The following is a 21,378-nucleotide window of genomic DNA, read 5'->3' as shown; positions in this document are numbered from 1 at the left end:
CAAAGGTGAACGATCCGAGGATGTTAAGCGATAAATGTTCCCAACGTTTCCTTTCTTTGCTTGATCTTACGATACGTCTTATCGATTGGTATCACCACTTCCAAAATTTGTTAGATTTCTACATAGCTCGTAATAGTAAGTAGGTAACCATAGTTTATGTCGTAATACTATTAGGTGGCCCGAAAAGTTTCTTTCGTTCTATAAGGAAATAACGGACGAACAACATTTTCCGTTTTATGTTATTTTATCGAATAACGTATGATCCATTTTGTTCTATCAAAATAAAGATCTTAGGTCAGATTAGGTTTCGTGTTCGTATAAAGATGCATCGTTGTAAAAGGCGGGTCTGTAAAAGAAAGACACTTTTCGGACAACCTAACATTTAACGAAGAGAACAAAAAATGTTTCTCTCCGACGATAGAACAGTGGCTGCTCAATTTCTTTGCTAAAAGCACAGATTGTATTACAAGAGTAATACGTTTATATATAGAAACGTCGGAATAGAGTTGCGTCAAAGTGCTTTCGTTGGTAAGCGATTCCGACGAAAATTAAGTTGAACGAAACAATTGAATGAAACAAGTAAGTGCCTCTATTTACTTGTACGCGATATACGTCTGTTTCGTATCGTATCGATCGATTCGTCGATAAAATAAGAACGCGCATATGTATCGCTTATCGAAAATTTCTTTCACACGGTGGGTAAGCGCACATAAACTCCTGTGGGAACGTCTAACCAAGACACACAGTACCGTGCAGACGTCTTATCGTTAGACCATGTTGCTGTTCTTCTACTTATTTCAAAACATTCCATCTATTTTCATATTGATCTATCGTGGGAATTCGAATCGTTCGAACTGTATTCGGCTACATAATTGTTTATTACATGTACGTAGCTCAAATAAGCTATTTGTCACCTTTTCTTGAAGAATACTACTTGCAGAAAAAATTGTTTAAATAATCTACGGTGTATATAGCAGTCCTTTCGATAAAAAACGATCAAATCTCGAACGATTTCTCGAAGAAGTTCTTTTTTTCACTGTGACAAAAATATGTACCTTTTTAGCGATAAAACGTACTCTTTGAGTTGAGGCACCTTATCCTTTTAAGGACTAATCGACGCTCGATTTGTACGAACAACTTTTGTTTACCTTTGCGACGGAGAGACGCAAAGCGGGTTGCAAAACGAAAAGAAACGGAGGGATCGAAAAGAGAGGGAAACGGAACGGAGAGAAGATTTTCTCAACCTATGTCGATCCTTGGTTCGTTGGCCGGTTCTTAGGGGTGTCGATTTAGGAGGGTAAATTCGCGGCTCCGTACTAGGGGAGAGTTCGTCGAGGGTTCTGATATAAAAGATTCGTTGGGAACCGAGGCGAAGATTCGATCACAGGCCATTGTACGACTTGGACTCTGTTCGCCGCCGTTGCCAGACACTGGCTGGCTTCTATTTTTCTCAAGGCCCACCGTTAAACGACTCATCAGACAAACGAAGCAAAGTGCTCGACCTCTGGGAATATTCGCCGATCTTCGGAAACGCCATAGTCGATGCAGGGGACGCGCGATATTAAAAGTCTAAGATACGACGGTTGGAGAATGCATCTACGGTTGGATATGGAGAAGATCGTCCAACTTCTTCCTTAACCGATTCGATTCCTAGATCTTTTGGATGTTTGTCGAGCGTATTTTGCGAGGAATCGTGGACTGCTTATGCTTAGGAAAAAATAAAAACTCCCCTCTCTGTCCCTCTCTGTCTCTCTCTGTCTCTCTCTCTGTCTCTCTGTCTGTCTGTCTGTCTCTCTCTCTCTCTCTCTCTCTCTTTCTCTCTGTCTGTCGGAGTAAACAAAAGGAATAGAACGATGCTTCGGTCCGCGTTCAATTGGCAATTAGGAAATATCGGTGGAAAATTGGACGCATGTATATACCACAGAAAATTGGTCAGAAAAAATGGCCGTTGCTAAGATATATGCTAGAAATGTTTCGCAATTTGTATCTTGCTTTTCCTGCGACACATTTTCAAGCCTTTACTCGTGTTCTCTCCTTTCTTTTCTGTTTGCTCGTGCGATTGTGTTCCGTGTATTTTTTTGGGTCTCTTTTGATACGTCGCGGGGAAAATGGAAAAAATAGTCGAGAAGGTGAAACGAATCTCTGTTCAGTTTTCATCTCGTTGATCGATCTTTGGTCGATCGCAGAATACTAATTGTCCTTTTTTTCGTATTATTGCAGAAACGCGAGAGGTCACCGGGAAAAAGAATGGACCGACTTCGACGAAGTTTCCGCGATAGCTTTCGGCGGCGAAAAGATCCCCACGTGCCGGAATCGAGTAAACCTCATCAATGGCAGGCAGACGAAACGGCTGTCCGTTCAGCTACCTGCGCTTTCCACGTTAAGGTACTACAATCGACGGTTTATTATCGCTCTAAGAACCAATCCTTTCGTTTTAAATGGACATCTTCTATTCCAAAAAGCATCTTTAATATCAGACAAAGCCGCGTATTTTGCTTTATTAACTGATCTACTGACTAGACTCGACATTTACTCCGCCAAACTTACGTACGTGTAACATGGATTACGAATTTGACCGTTTGAAAGAAAACGCTTTCCGACATCGAATGCACGGAAACTTGCGAACGCGTATATAGTCGAAAATCTGGCAGCCAACAGCCGTAAAATTGGCACGTATCCAGATAATCGATACCCGAATAACAAGTGTTCCATTATGCTTTCCCTCGATGACGTATAGTTTCATCCATTTCGATAGACCATCTTTACATTTTCGAGATGTTACTTCGAAATGATATTGTCGCTTTTTCTATCGTATTGAAACGTCTTTGAATTTCAATATAAAAATTGTGCGACTATAGTTTAGCTCTGATTTCTATTATATTCTTGCAAATCACCCTTTATCCGTCAAACGCCATTCTCTTCGTACGTATCGATTGATCCTATCGATTTTGAATGTACAGTACCTGGGATGTGTGGAGGTGTTCGAGTCAAGGGGTATGCAAGTATGCGAGGAAGCTTTAAAAGTACTTAGGGTACGTAACACAAAATCTTTTAATACAATTCCAATATCTTCCGTATAAAGAAACTACTTGGCTGGTTGGATTAAAAACGATTAAAACGATTCTTTGCATAATAAAATTCTTGCAGAACTCGAGGCGGCGACCGGTACGCGCAGTGCTACACGTATCAGGGGACGGTTTGCGGGTCGTTGAAGATGAGACAAAAGGACTGATCGTCGACCAGACGATAGAGAAAGTTTCCTTTTGTGCTCCGGATCGAAATCACGAGAAGGGGTTCAGCTACATTTGTAGAGACGGCACGACCAGACGCTGGATGTGCCACGGGTTTCTGGCGTTGAAAGAGTCGGTACGTGTCGCTGACGCGTTTCCTAGGAAATTTCGTTAACTTTCTTTCTGGTTACGTTTTGTTACGTTTTTTCCAAGTGTAAAACATTTTGAAATTGCAAGTTAACGCGTTATAAAATTGGAAGAAAAATAGTTTCAACCATCTACCTCGTTTATTTGAAAGATATCTTTTAGGAAATTACAAAAGAAAGTAATATTATCGTGCGAGTTTCGCCGATTACGAGTCAACGCTTATTATTCACCGTGTTCTTACAGGGAGAGCGTTTGAGTCATGCAGTGGGTTGCGCTTTTGCCGCGTGCCTGGAAAGAAAGCAACGGAGGGACAAGGAATGCGGCGTCACGATGACGTTCGATTCAAAAACTTCAACCTTCACGAGGAGTGGCAGTTTCAGGCAGCCATCCCTAACCGAACGATTGCAGGACTCGCGCGAGCGCGCCGTAGGTCAGTCACTCGTCTTCTTCGCATTTTCTTCGCAATTTTCTAACGATATTTCTACAAATACATGTAATTCCTTTGATTGACTCGATGTAATCGTACAATACCGAGAATTAAACGAAATCATAAACAATTCTCGCCTGAGAAAGATGTTATGGAAATAAAACGAGTATATAGATATAGGTATAATACGTTTCTAACGATCACTGATTCCATCGCAGATGTACCTCCCATAAAACAAGTCTACAACCCTTTCGCGATCGAGAGACCGCACGCTACTCCCTCGATGCTCGAACGACAAGGTTCCTTCCGCGGTTTTACGCAACTGAACCAAGCATCGCCGTTCAAAAGACAGCTTAGTTTACGGATCAACGATCTTCCTAGTAATCTTGAGCGCACACGTAGCCACAGTCTGGAACCGACGGATTTGTCACGGATGCCATCTGCTATCTCTCACATTGTACCTTTGAAACCACCAGGTAAGCTTTTTAATATAATTTCCAGTAAAGAAGCGATCACGCAGATACGTACGACCATCTTGTCCGATAGAATCGTGTATCTTTGAATATATAACGAATATACGCGATATATATATATAGCACCATACATACGTACATATATATTATATTCACGTGCAACGTGTGCAATACCGCGATAGTACATTTGATAAGCTGGCATTCAAAAAGAGGATTACGATGTATAAAAGACGGACTGGAGATATCAAAGTATCGTGAAACGTTTATGAAATCCGTGGTTTCGTCGTAAATTGAATAATAAATATGTCGAATAATATTCCCATAAAGTATCTAATACAGATAAAGTCTTGTAATTATATGTTAACTATAAGATTATTTTAAGATATCGTAGGATCTTTGGTTCGATCGTAAAGATGTTCTATCAAGTCGTTTTCTTCCATGTGCTGCATATATATTAACATATTTAAGCCACTGCCAACATCGAATAATATACTTCTTCATTTTTGCAATAGAATTCGAAGGATATGACGAAGGTCATTATTCCCTAATTCTGTTAATTGTCCATATTGCCTGATCCTCCTTTGATGTTCTTGAATGGTGCTCGTTTTCTCCCTTGTGTTCAAATATACCAGTGTACCTATAGGATATGTTATTCATAGTTCAACGAGTTGAGCGAGTAGACGAAACGAGAAGAGAATTCAAACGTTCTTCGCGATAGCGACGATCCTGTAGTTTTCTAAATGTCTCCGTTTTAAGAAGTACCTCCTTGCATTCAATTTTCTTTTCTCAAATCGTAGTTCGTTTTTACACACGATATAAAAATACGATGACTCGGCATTTACACGTTTGTACTATTTTACGAAATAGACGAAGAAAATATTAGATATTAAGCAATCGTAGATAGATTATATTTTTTTTTTTTTTCAAATAAATTGCATTTTCCATTTTCACGATAATGGATCTGTTTTCTGCTTGTACTCGTACTTTCTTGAAAGAAAATTATTTTTGGTAAGTCACGATTCCGTTTATATGTTGCACAGCTCACGAAATTATCTCGTTATCTTCTTCTATAATTCTGCATTCGGTTCGCTCAGTTCATGAAATATTACAAATCTGTAATTGTCCGAACTATCCGTTTGTTAACATCTTGTATATCACTGTTGGACGCTTAACACGTGTTCACGTGTCTGCAGCATGCGTTCTGTAGTTTTAAGCACCAGTTCGAAGCACCAAATTCTAGTATGTTAGCAATGTTTATTATTTTGAGTATTCGATGTATTAAAATACCGTTCTTATTTTTACAGTTAGTCCAATACCTGAAATATCGCCTGCGGGCCAGGACAGCGTTTCAGCGATGTGTCAGCAACTTTCACAAGGGCTTTCGCTTCTCTCGAGCAGCGATGACTTTGGACCAATCCCTGCGCAGAGCAGTACAAGCACTGTTGCTAAGCAGCTCTTCACTAGCACTACGATTAATAATACTCCATTAGGTATATCGCAAATTTGCCATGGAAAATGTAACGCAATTTTTTTTATCGTATACGTAGCGTTGGTAAAAAAATTCAATCGATTTTTACGTTATTTATTACTTAAGAAAAATAACTTTGTATTTTATCACATCACGAAACGTTATATCGTCTTACAGTGACGAGCAGTAACTCCTTAGACGAATTGAAACTGCAAAACGGTCCGAGTCTGAACAACAACAACAACAACAACAATAACGACAAAAACGACGATCTCAGTAATTTGAACCATGTTGGACCCAGCTGGCAAGAAGCTCCATCGCCTGTTTTAGCTTCGAATCACAGGCTTACGCCCATCCTGAACAAAACCAGTAATCTCAGTCCTATCCTTTCAAGAACCAACGCGCCCACACCAATAATTATGAGCACTCCCGCACCCACCTCCACCGTTGGTGTCTTTGGAACACCACCCTCGGCCAGTCCAGCTTTTAGTACGGCGTCTACGTCTTCCTTAGGGAACGTGTCCACGCCAGCTGTGAATAGATCACCGATTCCCGTGGCTTCAGTGATGATTTCGAAGACAAACTCACCGACCACCAGCGTGGCATCCGTATCTCCGGCTTTGTCTGGCAGTATTGTTAACGACACTAGCCAGATTAGCCAAACCTCAGTACCTAATACTATTTCCACATCAGCGGTAAGCAATTTTGAATTGTCAAGAGACGCGGATTTGTACTTTGTAGGAATTATCGATTACCTTCTTTCTCTACATTTCGAACAGTTTGTGTCAAGGAGAGAAATGCCGACGATGCGAATTAGATTCTTGAGCGTATCGATAATTGTCGCTAGACTACTGTAGGATCGTTATAGAATTTGCAACTTCGAGTCGGCAAATAACGGAATTTCACAACGTTCTTCTATCGTTCCAGGTCCAACCTGTTTCAACGACAGCCGCGTTGCCCAAACCAGAGCAATGGTTAGGCAGTATAACCAGCTCGGTGCCACCCTCAGTGCAATCTCCTTCTCAAGGACAAACGAGTCCTCGACGAGCGCCACCGCTGCACGCGAGAGCCCTGTCGCTCGGTTCGGCCGCGATGGGACAGGCCACCAGGTCCGGTCCTTCAGATCCGTTTGACGCGGAATGGGCTGAGATCGCGGCGAGAAACCTGCGGCAATCGAGCACGACGAACCCCTTCATAATGCCAAACGCGACTCAAGCGTTCCAGGTGCAATTGTAGCGCCAGGAGTTCATCAATAGCGTTGTCAAGTACTTCCGCTCTAACACATAGTGACGACTCCATGTCCGTTCGCGCTTCGACCTCTCGCACGACCGAAAGTATTACACGTGAAACGCGTCGAACGTCGATGAAACCGCGAAGTTTTCTCGAATGAAGTTTCCGGTCGGGCGACACGGTCTAAGCATCGTGCGATGTAACGAGAAACCTCGAGAAATCGAGGAGGAGCGGGAGCCGGAGAATATACGTATCGATCTCGAAGAGATATGTTTAGTAGCAATGACGATAAACAGCAAATCAGCACAAAACACGTACCCGTAAAAAAAAAAAGATGTTTTTTAGACATTAGTAGATTACGCACACATAGCCTCGATAACCTCGAATTTGGATACGAAAGAGAAGAGACAGGGAAAGGAGGTAAATTAAAATTGCGTCTTTTGGGACCACGCGTTCAATCGCGTTGGTGAAGTGAACGTGGATTTATTTAAATAAGAGATTCGGGTCGATCGATCGACCTGGATCGCACGATACTGTTTTTAGATGTCATCGCACCTTATTCGTGAAGGAAGCTAGATTATGTCGCTGGTATCGATAACTTAAATGTCTATCACGAAAGTACTTAATAAAACGAGGTGTACAATAATCTTGAGTAGTTTAGACTGAATACGGTTACCGTCGTTATGCATGATGAAGCGAAATTTCCACGCACCCAAGATTATGCTGCACCAATCTGATGTTTCGTCGAAAATAACAGTAAAAGAGAAAAAAGAAAAAAAACAAAAAAACATATATAACGTAAAAGTTACGAGAAATATAACGTGAAAACACGATGCTAGTAGCTTACAGTTAGTCCGACCGCGGGTTCACGTGTCGAACGTGACTCGACAGAAAAGTTATTTTTCTTTTCGAACGGTCGATGGCCGCGAATGAAAAATTCTGTCGAACTTACCCAGCTCGAAATATCAGGAATTGACAAGTTTTCTTAATTACGAGCAAGGAAAATTTTAGATAGGAGAATAAGTAGAGATAAAGACAGAAAAGAAATATATCGACGTATACCGCCCCTGGTGATCGATTTAGGGCCAGTCGGGATTTTCAGTAGATTTCATTTCTCGAATAACATTGATAGACACGAGCGTACGTATTTGTTAATTACTAAGATGTCATACTCGATTTGGCCGGGCTTTGAATATTTTTGAAGTCTGTGACGGATTTGGCCTCGAGACACGATGCAGCAAGGAATGAATTGATATATATATACATCGTCTACGTATTTGGTAATAATTTAGGCAACCAAGGACAATTTTCGATTCGCGATATGGCGTTGCAGTCGAGTAAAAATAAAATTTCTGTACGTGGCCCTACGTAATCCGATAACCAGGCGTTGTAAAACGACTGACGCGACTGAGTAGCAAAATGACGGACTGTGATATACACGGAGGTGTGGCCAGTACTTAAAGACGAGGATGGGGTCGAGCGGCTGTCGTAAACTTTGCTCGATGAATTGCGAATTTCCCGTCTGGAACGTAAGCAAGCGTTTACGAGCTTGGGTAGCGCAGAGTCTATCGTTCTCTAGCCGGCAGAATTAACTAGACGAGTCCTAAACACACGCATATACAACTTAGTGTACTTAAGAGAAAAGATTAGATGTTAAAAAATTTCTAGAGTCAGTACTTACGTTCCACGCTATCGTTGTCTAATATCGTACGTACGAGCGGGTCGAAGCACTCCAATGATCGTGTTAACATTAAAAGCTTAATACGGACAAGCGTTGCAACATCGTTGTGATTTTGTGTAGCTGTGACGCAGGAAAGAATCGTAAGTTTCACAGATACCCAAAAAAATTCTTAAGATGAAATTTAGTCAATGATATTCTATGAAATCGCATACTGTCACTGCTACAGAATCACGACGACGATGCATAATCTGTCTGCGTATGGCACTACAGACATTGTCTGCACACATGTTCCAAATATCTGCGGGTAACCGAAAGTTCTGCCAGACACAAAGTTGCAACATCTTCTAGCAATGTGGTATACGATAACGATAAATGTAAAATGTTTGCATAGAATGTCTGTAAGTGACGCCATTAGATGACGATTCACGCAACTAGAACGCGAAAGGTGCTTCCGCTTGAAACAAAATGAAAAGAAACCGCACAGAGAAAAATTAGAGCGACATAAAAGAACAAGAGCTAAAATATTCACGAAAGTCGTTTCACGAGCCAACACGAGAGCAACGATATACGGATATACGGAGTCGCGTTCCAACGTGAATTTATAATAAGAATATAATACGACGGATTGTTACATAGTTATGTCGGTTGTTGAACAATTACGGAGACACGTGAACGCTCTCCACATCCTATATAAAGATAAACACGGGGTTACTATCGCGTCTTGAAGCTTGTCTCCATTTCGGTTTACGTTCCAACTTTTCGTTCCTCCAAGTGTATTGATCCACGATGATTCAATCCCTTGCCATGCGTGCAGTAAGGACTACAACTGTGTTCGTTGTTTCTAACAAAAGTTCTAGAGATACTAATTCCCGAGAATTAGTTTGACAAAGGCTTAAGTAGTAAGGTTATGGAGGGAAGATAAGGTAAGAAAATGACAGATAACGAGATTCGTAAAATACATTCGAGTTGCAATTTACAAGGCTTGCTGCTTATAGGGCGAGATCTTTTACTCGTGTAAAACAGCGACGACAGTCGCTACATCTGACGGCACTTAGTTACTTACTATTTGATGGAAATACGTACGTCGCAATTCGTTGAACTTATCCTAAGAATTGTCCCTGAAATTTTCCTCGGTCGTAAAGACTCGAGAGCACGATATTACAAAAACCATACACCATACGTAACATCATGGCGAGGGATTTACATCGAACAGGGGTAAAACGAGGTGGGCCAATAACTAGAATGATCTCTCGTGGTTGACGAGAAAGAGGGTACGTGTTCGATCGTCGTTTCGACGAATCGTGTGTGTGCATTGTATATAAATAGTAGTTATTTAAAAGAGAAGAGAGTGATAACAAGAGAAACGGAGAGGGCGAGGGAGAGGAAGTAAAATTGAACAGGCGAAGAGAGAAAAAGGAGAAAATGAGCGAGTGAAAGTATGTGTGTAAGAATACGAGAAGAAAATGTTCACCGAGCCGGCGATGATCCTAACGCAAATAGAAACAACGTTCTTCGTTGCCGAGGTTTCGTTCAGTTATGATTGTAAGTTAACCTTGTAAATAGTTCGGTAGCGTTTCTCAGCACAAATCGCGTTGCTTCTACAGTTTAGGAATACTTTGTATTTAATAACGTCAAAATATGGTCTGTTCGGAACGAATTATAACCTAAAAACTATTTTTTCTTTTTTCTTTTTTTTTTTTTTTTGCTTATCACTCAACGTCGTAAGCTATCGACATTGTTATCGTTCTAACGCGTGTTTAATTCCGCCACGGTCTTCGAATTTAAAGATTAGCGCCGATTCAAATATAAAATAAAAGCCCAAGTGGACGGAAGGACGTTAGATTTCGAATTTTAAGTTTCATCAGTGGCTAAACGAAACGATGGGTGTTATTTTCGTTCGCTCGAGAGATCGACCGATTCTGAACAGACTGTACCGCGACATGATGAAACGGAACACGTAATCGACGCTCGTCATATGGAGGAATCCAGTCCGATATCGTTCTCGATCGTTTGACGAGGTTTCAGCTTGATCTTTTGAGCCACCTTCTGTCCGTCCGGTAAATCAAAAGCAACAAAAGTAAAAAACGAACGAGTATCGACACAAAAGGGAAGATAAAGAATAGAACAAAAGAATATGAAATAAAACGAAAACAAGAAAGGAGAGGAACGATTATCGAGTTGGCATAAGCGCGAACCGATCGCCAGGTACTTATCGCGAAACTCGTATAAAAGACACGCGTGGAAGAGAGAAGGAACGTCGATTGATCCATGTACTTAAATATTATACAAATACAACTTGTTCTTCTTTTGTTTTCATATTTCTTTTTCGTCGTTTTTCATTTGGAAATGAACTTGGTAAATCCTCGTTCGGATTAGTCGAGTTACCTGAACCCAAATAATTCGACTAATCCGAAGGAAGGCTCGGTCAATGAACCGATGCCAATGACATCGTGAATGTTTGTTTCCATTGACGTAGCTCCGGATTTTTGAAGTCTCTTCGAAGAACGAGCTACAGGGAATCGCGTATACAATATCGATTCGTTATATAATATCGTCGCCTTAAGTACTTATTGTTTTCTCTTCTCCTCTGTTTTTTATGTTTTCTTTTGCCCTCTATATCGACGTACGCTGATCATTCGTTCGGATTTTCGATCTTTCGTTTACTTCGAAAAAGGTAAATACACGAAATAAATTAATTTATTATAAAGTGGAAAGTAAGGACTAAAACGTCGGGTTCCTGCGTGTCGTTCTCTCCGACCGAGACTAGCGAATTTGTGATTGGTTAAATCGTCGAATGCGAGGGCAGTGAAACACTGGGATAAGGAAAGAAGAAATAAAAAAAGGAAATAATATACGAACAGGTGCACTGCGTGCCAAATTTGAGGAAAGTGGAATCGCGATGTCTGTAAATTCTTTCGACAGGACATCGTACACGCTTCCGTGGTTGTGTTGTACATAGTGTCGCCGATCGATTCCTGGATCAATGTACGACTGCGTGTATATTTCGTGAAAGTATCCTTGTTCGTTTTACAATGTATCTGCCTCTGTAAAGATATGATTTATTATAATATCTGTTGTGATTACCAAACTGTCTTCTTTCATCGTCTATTTCTATCCCTTCTATCTCTATCTCTTTTCGAAACAGAAAACAGAAGAAATTGTTATTCAAGCACGTACGAATCTCTCGTTCTTCTTTTGACCAAAATCCCATCTACGAAACCATGTTCAGTTTGAACTACATAACCTACAAAATTTTAATACAACTTTTATCTCTCCACTTTCTCTATTCGCTGCCTCGAATTTATCGATTTATTTAATATACTCTTTCGACGTCCAAGTGCAATATAAAACTAAAACTCGTTGTTTCGGCATAGCAATAATAATAGCGGCGAATCGATAAGAGAGAAAAATGTCAACGACGTTGGAAGACGCGCTATGCAGGTATCCACCCAGCTACCCATCGCGCTGTGAGTCTAGAAAAACCTGTTTCTCAACGTGTCCACCGTGTCCAAATATTCAGCCACCGACGAATGGCACGTCTTCGGTTCATTTTCAAGTTACCTACACTCGCAACGGGTATGTTGATGAAACATTAACTTCAAAAGGAATATACGAAGATACGATGATCACGGATTTTTTTTCCACAGCCTCAAGTATTCGCCTTGCTATTATCCGCGATCGATATGCTGTCCACCACCAGAGATACCACCACCGAAAGTAGCCCCTTGTTACGCGAGATTGTTCGATTCTCGTGGAAGACCAATTTGTTTATACTTTTAATAAATTATTCTTTCGATATACGTAGAGAGCGATTTTCTATATCTGTCTATATTTTGGTCATTCCTCTTAACTATATTGTTACGTTATTGTTACTAGATGGGAACCAGATATCCGCTCATCCTTACTGCGTACCCTCGATCCTCTTAAGGACCCATCGTAAATCTCAGTAATTTGCTAGCTAAGACCGAACCTTATAAGACCTTCAGACCGTACAAATCTTTGTTTCTAAATCATTTTTTAAAGATTATCGTCTATTACGGCTTGACACGGAAAAGTTAATATCTCAGTAATTTGCTAACTAAGGTCCTTCGGACCGAACAAATATCTTTGTTCCTAAATCTTTTTCTAAAGACTATCGTCTATTACGGCTTGACACGGGAAAGTTAATTTTTCTCGCGTACGATGCTTCCCATTAGCAACTTTCTATCGAGGGCGGCTAAGACCCTTCCTAGTCCATCAACCTTCGTTTATCCAATCGGAAGCAACGTATACTGCTCTCACTTTCCTGACCAAAATGTCATGAACAAATCCGATAATCCCGTGCGCTAGACACACCCGTTATTAGCTTTCCTCCGACACAGCATCGTCACTGTACCTTGCTTATTCTTCAACGTTAGAATAGTCGACAAGTCATTAAGGGGTTACTCTCCTTAAATCAATCATTTACTTAACGTATACATACTCAACAGAGTACCTCATAAATGTTAGAAATATAACCTTGCAACCCTGTTAATCGCAGCGTTATAGTATCTTAACCATCCCTGTTATCTTAAAGGAAATCAGGGGATCGATCGACTCGTGGTGTCGATTATTATAATCGTAACGGGAATTTACGACTCCTCGCGACGTGTTTCCTCGCGATTGCGTCTCCCCGCGATTGGTCGAAAATACATACAGGGTGGTTGGTAACTGGTGGTACAAGCGGAAAGGGGGTGATTCTACGCGAAAAAAGAGGTCGAAAATATAGAATAAAAAATTTTTTTTTAATTTTTCCATCTACAGACAACGATCTACAGTGAGATCCGTTATAACGAGACGCGATAAAGTGGACGCGTACCGAGCGAAAATTCAAAGTCGATTTTCTCGAAAACAAAGCCTCGAACGAAAAATTTGTATTCTATATTTTTGACTTCTTTTTTCGCGTAGAATCACCCCCTCTCCGCTTGTACCACCAGTTACCAACCACCCTGTATATCTTTTCACGAAACTTCGAAAACAATAAAGAACAATTTGCTGTTACTTCGTGTCAGATAATTGGAGCGTATTCTACCTATCAAGCCCGCTATATCCGACAGAAAATTAACAGAACTCTTTCGTAATTCTTATAGTTTTTGTAGCGAACGCGACTTTAAGCGTCGAGAAGAAAGGAGAGATTTCGTAGTTAGCCATGTTACTTTCAAGTAAAAAATCAAACAATCGAGCATACGTGTGAACATATTCGTTTAGTTATGTCAAAGAGGAAAAACAGAAGAAACGTAATCGATTCGAAGCAAGTATACACAGATCTGCGTAAATTCTCCTTGTATCGAACAAATCCGATGAAAATTTGTTAGGCAATGCCGTCGATAAATCTCTAAGTCACGCGAAGCTGTTATTTCCTTTTTCGACAATTTATATCTAAAGATGCTGTAGGAAACAATCCCGATTTTCGTAAAAATAAATTCTCCGGATAAACATGTCTTGTCGCGAAGAAAAAAGGCGCACCAGCACTCTGCCTCCACCGTGTTGTCATTGCAAGCCTCCGCCGTTCTGTTGTCCGAAATACGGCTGTCCACCTCCTCAGCAATACCCACCGCTAAAATGTCGTTGTCCTCGTCCGTGTCCACCTTTCGTACGTTTTAAAATACTTACAATTTTTATTAACGAGACTGGATTTAACGTTAACCTTCTTACATATTTTACAAAACTTTCATTCTTCCTTCGATACGATAGAATTCTTCCTGTAGCTTTCTAAAATAAATTTTTACAATTTTCAACGACGAACGCGTTTTGTTTCGCTCCTAGGTATGTAGACAACGTCCAGAACCACCACAGAAACCACCCGCGCTGTACGTGGTTGACTGCTTGCCACCTCCTTGCCCAGAGCTACCTCAATGTCCAGCACCAAAAATAGAACCACCACCATCCTGCGTACGATACTGTATTCGTTGCACGTGCGATGGCTCGACTTACTCTCCGCTTTATTTCTCCGACCTACCAAAGTGTGAAATTTCTTCCTGTGCAAAATGCTGCTGACTGTCGAGCTTAAAGATCATACTGTATTTCGTATTTTTAATTCTTGTATCGTATAGATTATTAAAAAGCTGAGACTTTTTTGATAGCGTGTCATATATTGCGATCAAATTAATTCTATTTGGTTAAATAAATTGCGCGACTTTTGAAGGAGCGTTGATAGCAATGTTTAGTTTAATTCAATTGCCCGCTGTATATCTGCGTAATTACGATATCTGTATAACTTGCAATTTTGAGACCTATAGAAAGAATAATCTCGTTTCTTAACGAGATACCGATCTAGGGAGATAACTTCAGAGATGCTGCATGTTTTCAATGACGTCGTGACATTGCAAGGGCAAGGGTGGTTCGCGCATATACGATAATATGTTGGAAGGTGGAGAAATGGCTGGCGAGAGAGGAGAAGAGGAAGTAAATCCACTAGGAGTACGTTAAATTAATAACTTCCGATGTCTTCCGATCGAGAGAGCTTTTTATTTACGATTCACAACGAATAAGAGTAATTTTTAGTTGTACAATTTACAAGAGTATTGCAAACTTATCAAATCGGTTTATCAAGTTGAATTTCATAGCTTCGTCCTATCTTATTAGGAAAGTTAACCTTCGTAATTAACCTTCCTTCGTATCGGAATACGTTTGCAGCTTTACGAAGGTGAAAGAAATGAAAAAGGTGATAGGCATGGTAATGGAAAAGCTTTGCTTCCAAACGGCGATATGTACGTCGGACGATATTGCAAGGGATTGAGGCACGGTGCGGGACTTTACGTATTTAAAAACGGTGCTCGTTACGACGGTGAATGGAGACAAGGCGTTAAATACGGCCAAGGAACATTTTGGTACCCTGATGGAACGCGATACGAGGGTAAGAGACGACAGATAGCCATTGGGCAAGGATGACGACAAAGGATGGTCGATTTTCAGCCTAACTAACAATTTAATAATAAATAAATGATGAAATTCAAACTTTTAAGCCTTTTTTCGTACTATCCGAAGCCTTTTATTTAATGAAATCTCTATCTTTCTCTTATCGTTTTAAAGCACGATTCACATTTTTAAGTTTTTTTTTTTTTTATTTAGTTGTTTACATTCACGATTTGTCCGATTTAGACATTTGGTAGAATTTTTTGGCTGTTTGATTATCATGCGGGTGGCTACCCTCAGCGGGGCACCATCTTCGTGTTTGCTAGGTTATATCCTTTATGAGATCTGGCATTTTTAAGTGGCGTGAATTTTCCTCCGTAACCATACAGGGTGATTCGTAAATAAATGTTCATGCTTTAGGCAATGAATCTACGTATTAAAATATGTAGCTAAGAACCGTACGTTCTACGTTCTGCGAATTATGAACGATCGAAGAAAGTATCGGAAGCGTCTGCGCGTCTTTGCGCCGAAGACTTTGAAAAAATTTTCTTCGGTCGTCCATAACTCGAAAATCAACGTACGTACAGACGTATGTTCGTACGAAGTTTTTCACGCGTTCCGTAGGTGAGTGGAAACGTGACATGAAATATGGTTTTGGCGTATATTATTACGTAAATGGCGACGTTTACGAAGGTTCCTGGAAGAAAAATTTTCGACACGGCATGGGATCTTATCTTTACGCCGACACGAACACGAAATTTATGGGCACGTGGATCAGAGATCGTATGCAAGGGCCTGGGCAATTAATTCACCCTCGACATCGATTCCACGGATTTTGGCAACTGAATTTGGCGAGTTAATATTTATACGAATTATTTCCAAAATGTTTTATTAATACGTTACTATATATATTAAAGCGTGGATAAATACTAATAAAAGTGTAACGTAATAGCCTTATGGACGCGGCTGCTTCACTTTTGAAAACGCTTGCATGCAACATGGACACTACGTGCACGTGAAAGATCCTGATTACGACGAGACAAAGGAAGAACCTGTCGAGGTGAGAATTCGTTTTTTAAGATATTTATCTTCCTTACGTAAGGATAATAAATATTCGATTCAGCAAGGACAAGTAACTGAACCTGCCACGTTAGAAGCCGAGGCTGGCGAAGGAAATAAAAGATTAGAAGATACCGAGGGTGTGAAACTGGAAGAAGCTAAACCTGAGCCATTTGAACCGCTTGCTTTAAAGAAAGGCGTTATCGCATTATGGCGAGCCCGTTGCATTACGCCGTATAATGCTGATTTATTGCCACCTGAGCCAGTACCTCTACAGGAAGAGGTGAGATATGCATAATCAATTGGAATTATATATATGTACACGGCGTGCTCGTTCCTTCTTCACTAAACCATGCTTATATATAAACGTATACCGCGCAACTATTCCACGATATTCAGATTTCAAAAATTTGCTTCAGCGTGCAGAGATTCGCTTTAAAAAAATGCAAGTAGAACAAACGAACCATCTGAAATAATTGCTTAGGCTTTCAATGAATATTTCCAATTATTTCCATTTTTATCTGACTGATTGTCGACACTGTGTTTATTAATAAAATCGCGATACCTGCATTCGGAATCTCACTTTATCTTACGCAATACATCCGTTTTTGTAATTCCGTAAACAATTGAGTCACTCAACGAGCTATCTGTGATGAAGCTTCGCAAATACGAGTTCCTTTCGTACAACTCTAATAACGAAGGATAATCGATATTTTTTCATTCTAGTTTGATCGCTTAAAAAATATTTAATTTCTAGGTATCTGTGGACTCTCTATTAGATAGGTGTTCGGAAGATTTAATAATGGCACCGGAACGGTACTTAAAGTACGAAGACGAATACGAAGGTGAAGGCGGCCGTTATTACGAAGACGCTGATTATCCTGGATCGTTCGTTGAAGCAATTTAATTTAAAAAAATCAACGTTAAATGTGAAATAAAAAATATTAATTTTTTCCTTCGATTATAAACTTTTGCGCCATTTGTTAAAGAATCAAGCTTTTCTATGATCTAATTTCAATATTATTTTCTTACCGAAGGTGATAGCATTGTGCGCAAGGAGAAAGGTTATACAAATTCGCTAAAATATTTCTCACAATAACAAATAAAAGTATAAAAAGATAATTATAATACAATATAAACTTATACATGTTCGATACCAATTTTACATGTGGTTAGGCAAAAACGCAACGTGTTTTTAAGCACTTTATTTAGGAAATTATAATAATAAATGTGCGTATGTGCCCATAATATCAGACAATGTAAAGAACTTATTTTACAGGCACACGTAGGTCTTGTTTGGAAGTTTCATTTGACGAAGTGTTTAAAGTATATATGTAACGTATATGTGTACATACGTAAGGTGTATTACATTGAATATCAGCAACAGATATAACGAGGATATGTTTTCATAATATTAGCTAAGCGTACGCTCAACGATTGCAGTCTATTCAGCTTTACTCCAAAGATCGGTTTAACATAGTTTTAGATACGCAAATGATTTGTGTGTTTTCTATATGTATTCTTGAAAGCGCAAGCTCGCTAGTGTCGTTCGATTATTTAAGTTTTCTTTTTTATTTCTTTTTCTCTTTTATAACGTACAAGCGTGTGTATTTCAAAATTACGTTCGTCGATGGAAACACGTAAATATTCAGATACATAGATAGATAGATATATATATATAGAGAGAGAGAGAAAGAGAGATGGAGAGAGAGAGAGAGATATGATTTCGAAATATATTTACAACATTTGGTTGAACCGGACATAAATAGGAAGACGAAAATGCTGCTTTGAAAAAATACAAATAGTACAGATTAGTTCATAAGCCATATGAAAGTGGAGAACATTTTTTTTTACATTAATAAAACGTCGAGGAATACATTTTGCTTTTCCAATCGAAAATTCTCCATCCTCCACTACATTAACCTAAATACCAATCAAATACGAAGATTTCTTAAAAATTGTTCTTTCTGACGGCACTATTAAATACTGGCGTTCAAATAGTTTCGAAATACTAAAAGGAGCATGTATTTTAATATACATATGTATATTTTATATATATATAGTTTACTCCTTAATCTTCAAACGAGTCTTTATAAAACGGTTATTCGACTACATTGACATAAAGCCTCAATGAAGGTCGAAAGGTTTTAAAAGGACGGAGGAGAGGGCAAAGGAATAAAAAAACGTGTTTTGCGAAGTATCGCAGTCTTTCAACAATAAGCTATTGTACAAGTAAATGTAACCATTTTCACTTGTAAAAGAACAGCTGCTGTTTAATTAGACGCCACAATATGAATGTCATGAATCAACACGTTAATGACGGCATAATTTCTCGTATATGTTATCACAGTCCTCGATGACACTTCCATGTTAGAATATTTTTTTCTCTCTTCTTTTTATAACACGTCCCGAGATTCTACTCCAGTTAAGTATTCGAATCGGATGTTGATACGAGCGACCAATATTTCGATAGCAAAATACTCCGTTTTACGGTTTTACGATTTCTTGGCACAATATCAAAAAAATTCGCATTTGTTGCGAAATATCCACAGCCCTGAGTCGATTAAAACATCGTCGACTATTTTTACTTCCTTCTTTCCTTTCCACTTTTTCTACATATACACCAATTTTAAGAAAGATTTGACCTGATTCATAGCAAAAGTCGCCTTAATTAATTAGACATTGAAACGCAATCGAGTATGCTTCAAAAATCAAGGAACGTTGCGACGATTGCAACCATCAAATTTTGGAATTCGAACGCATTTTATGTGCATTTTAAATGTGCAAACGATCCGTTTGTAGATTGTTGTTTTAAGCATCTCAGGTACGTAAAGCGTGGACGAAATTTTGTGCCCTGTTATAACGTGATTTTTGTATATTCACAAAAAATGTTTGTTTTCAATTTGTCGTTTTGTTCCCAAAATGATAGATTTCTGAACGACTGTTTCTCTCCTTTAAAATGACTCCATAGTGTTTTACATTAGATCGGGCGGTGGTCTTTGAAACGCGATGCTTGCTACTGAAATGCTGCAAAAGCCAGCGGTTATCACTCCCAAAAATATGTAAACCGCTGTAATTAGCCAAAAGGCGAATAAATACAATGTTTTGTTACAGTATTTGCCAAGAGATGGATCGTAATTTGGCTCATATTCCTTATATACCCACATTGAGCCTGTGGGCAAACACAGAGTATAAAAATTGGAAAATTATAAACACCCAAAGAAACATTTGATTCGTATATTTGTGTTACTAACCTATAATAAACCAGCCAAGCATAAAACAATTAATTAGTGTTTGCGTGGGAGTTTGTCGCATTCTTTCCTCGTCTCGTTCTTCCTGACGTTGACGTACTCTTGCAGATAAATGCAACAACTGCTTGAAAACACCAAAACCACCACCCACTAATAAATAAACAGGAATATACTCTCCTTGTGGGCAATCATAAAGATAAATTCCTCCAATGACCACCATACATATTGGAACTACTATTGTTACTCCTAAGATAATAGTACATCCAACTGCAACCATTGAAATACAAAATTAATAATCCTTGTATTAAAACCTAACAAAATATTAATTCACATTTTTGCTTACTAGTGCCTAGAAGTAAAACAATAATATTTTTCAAAAAATCAAACACTCCTTTTGAAACTTTATGAGCTTCCCTCATACGACCAAACAATGAATCATAAGACGGAGGTGGAGCTAAAAAATAGAAACAATCGCTTCTTCAATATTCCAATCCTATAAATTGTTATTCAAAATTAAACCGAACAAAGATTTCTCTGCAATGATATCGTAGAGAATGGGATGGTAGAGATATTGTCTTCGCTTCGATGAAATTACAGAAACAATACGAGACAGACAGAGATACGTATTCTGTTAAGAATATTATTTACCATTTGGATCTATGGCTTCTTCATAGGTAGGTGGTGCACCACAATCGTTAGTCAGAGTCGATGGGTGTCCCAGAGGTAAATTAATATTGTGATACGAAGGTGGAGGGGTATAACAAGTTGATGCTATCTCAGTGCTAGGATTTACATTTTCACTGGTACTAACAAAATTACTTTGATTTATTTGACTTAACGGCATCTCTTCACGTATGTTGGTTGCTTGAAGCCAATGCATAGGGTTTGCATTAAAGATTACTTGATGATTCGCCGTTGTCGCAACTGACAACAGCACGCATGTATTTTTCTAACCTATAAATAGCTCAGGCTACTTTGGTATCTGTTCGTGCGTCGTTTAAAACTGCATAATATTAAAATATGGCACAAATTCTTAAAAAAGATACAAATCGCGTAATTGGGATCGATTTTATGTGCTTTCGGCTATAATTGGATTGTTGATTCAGTTAAAGAAAAATAAACAATTTCAAGTACAACGTATATGCTGTTGAAAATTTCTCACAACGGTGATTTGTTTGAAGTTCACTGAACGAGCAGAAGGCAAAAATTATGCAACGTTCAGTTTCATTTCAAAAGAAAAAAAGATATATACTCTAGGAATGCACAAGAACTGTTACACCCCGTTTCAGAAAACACAAAACAATGTTATTACACGAACCGGCATCTACATTCGATTATGCCCACTTCTGGTTAAGCGAATCACTGCAAAATCGTTGCACCGCAAAAGCATGCAACATTTCTTATCGGGTTTATAACATAACGGAGTTATCTTCAAACTCCATTAATTCGGCAACTTGCATTTGCGCTACGATGCCCACAATAAACCATGTGCGACAGACTCTGTATCGAATACTTGCTATATCAATTAGTATCGATGAT

The 21,378-nt window shown here is 39.2% G+C and overlaps 4 protein-coding genes across 8 annotated transcripts in view; 3 read left to right on the top strand and 1 right to left on the bottom strand.

Moving 5' to 3' along the window:
- LOC117208000 (protein numb) overlaps positions 1-11,744 on the top strand; it is a 59,597-nt gene extending 47,853 nt beyond the window's left edge. For 2 of the 4 annotated variants that reach the window (XM_033448792.1, XM_033448791.1), the window contains 9 exons: positions 2,221-2,385; positions 2,961-3,032; positions 3,148-3,366; positions 3,621-3,807; positions 4,023-4,280; positions 4,790-4,810; positions 5,582-5,767; positions 5,923-6,440; positions 6,673-11,739. In XM_033448792.1, the coding sequence (XP_033304683.1) occupies positions 2,248-2,385; positions 2,961-3,032; positions 3,148-3,366; positions 3,621-3,807; positions 4,023-4,280; positions 4,790-4,810; positions 5,582-5,767; positions 5,923-6,440; positions 6,673-6,981 (1,908 nt within the window). In that variant the 5' untranslated portion in view covers positions 2,221-2,247 and the 3' untranslated portion in view covers positions 6,982-11,739. Of the gene's footprint in view, positions 1-2,220; positions 2,386-2,960; positions 3,033-3,147; positions 3,367-3,620; positions 3,808-4,022; positions 4,281-4,789; positions 4,811-5,581; positions 5,768-5,922; positions 6,441-6,672 lie in introns of all 4 variants that reach the window. The other 2 variants (XM_033448789.1, XM_033448790.1) reach the window with 2 other exon arrangements.
- Positions 11,745-13,602: 1,858 nt separating this feature from the next.
- Positions 13,603-14,966, top strand: LOC117207893 (small proline-rich protein 2G-like). Its single transcript, XM_033448587.1, has 2 exons — positions 13,603-14,267; positions 14,441-14,966. The coding sequence occupies exons 1-2, from the start codon at positions 14,112-14,114 to the stop codon at positions 14,669-14,671; spliced, it is 387 nt and encodes a 128-aa protein (XP_033304478.1). The 5' UTR covers positions 13,603-14,111; the 3' UTR covers positions 14,672-14,966.
- Positions 14,967-15,006: 40 nt separating this feature from the next.
- On the top strand, positions 15,007-17,836 carry LOC117207891 (radial spoke head 1 homolog). Of its 2 annotated transcripts, none has more exons than XM_033448583.1 (6): positions 15,007-15,094; positions 15,311-15,530; positions 16,154-16,380; positions 16,482-16,589; positions 16,653-16,871; positions 17,346-17,836. In XM_033448583.1, exons 1-6 carry the CDS (start codon positions 15,035-15,037, stop codon positions 17,493-17,495), a joined length of 984 nt encoding a protein of 327 aa, XP_033304474.1. In that variant the 5' UTR covers positions 15,007-15,034; the 3' UTR covers positions 17,496-17,836. The 2 variants fall into 2 exon arrangements, with proteins under 2 accessions (XP_033304474.1, XP_033304475.1); XM_033448584.1 differs by having other exon boundaries at positions 15,045-15,094; positions 15,260-15,530.
- Positions 17,779-21,359, bottom strand: LOC117207892. Its single transcript, XM_033448586.1, has 4 exons — positions 20,488-21,359; positions 20,183-20,293; positions 19,843-20,106; positions 17,779-19,760 (listed from the first exon to the last, which is right to left on the bottom strand). Exons 1-4 carry the CDS (start codon positions 20,717-20,719, stop codon positions 19,564-19,566), a joined length of 804 nt encoding a protein of 267 aa, XP_033304477.1. The 5' UTR covers positions 20,720-21,359; the 3' UTR covers positions 17,779-19,563.
- Positions 21,360-21,378: the final 19 nt, after the last annotated feature.

Source organism: Bombus bifarius, unplaced genomic scaffold, assembly GCF_011952205.1.
Source record: "Bombus bifarius isolate JDL3187 unplaced genomic scaffold, Bbif_JDL3187 scf7180000008047, whole genome shotgun sequence".
Taxonomy (NCBI): Eukaryota; Metazoa; Arthropoda; class Insecta; order Hymenoptera; family Apidae; genus Bombus; species Bombus bifarius.
Note: the sequence above shows the minus strand (reverse complement) of the source record. Positions and strands in the feature narration are given on the sequence as shown.

Excerpts from the sequence above, each read along its gene's own strand:
- LOC117207893 (XM_033448587.1), top strand. The coding sequence starts at position 14,112 with ATGTCTTGTCGCGAAGAAAAAAGGCGCACCAGCACTCTGCCTCCACCG. Across the intron at positions 14,268-14,440 it reads CTCGTCCGTGTCCACCTTTC|GTATGTAGACAACGTCCAGA; the intron begins GTACGTTTTAAA and ends TTTCGCTCCTAG.
- LOC117207892 (XM_033448586.1), bottom strand. The coding sequence starts at position 20,719 with ATGCATTGGCTTCAAGCAACCAACATACGTGAAGAGATGCCGTTAAGT. Across the intron at positions 20,107-20,182 it reads TGTTTTACTTCTAGGCACTA|TTGGATGTACTATTATCTTA; the intron begins GTAAGCAAAAAT and ends CAATGGTTGCAG. Across the intron at positions 19,761-19,842 it reads GCTTGGCTGGTTTATTATAG|GCTCAATGTGGGTATATAAG; the intron begins GTTAGTAACACA and ends GTTTGCCCACAG.
- LOC117207891 (XM_033448583.1), top strand. The coding sequence starts at position 15,035 with ATGTTGGAAGGTGGAGAAATGGCTGGCGAGAGAGGAGAAGAGGAAGTA. Across the intron at positions 16,381-16,481 it reads GATTTTGGCAACTGAATTTG|CCTTATGGACGCGGCTGCTT; the intron begins GCGAGTTAATAT and ends GTAACGTAATAG. Across the intron at positions 16,590-16,652 it reads CAAAGGAAGAACCTGTCGAG|CAAGGACAAGTAACTGAACC; the intron begins GTGAGAATTCGT and ends TATTCGATTCAG.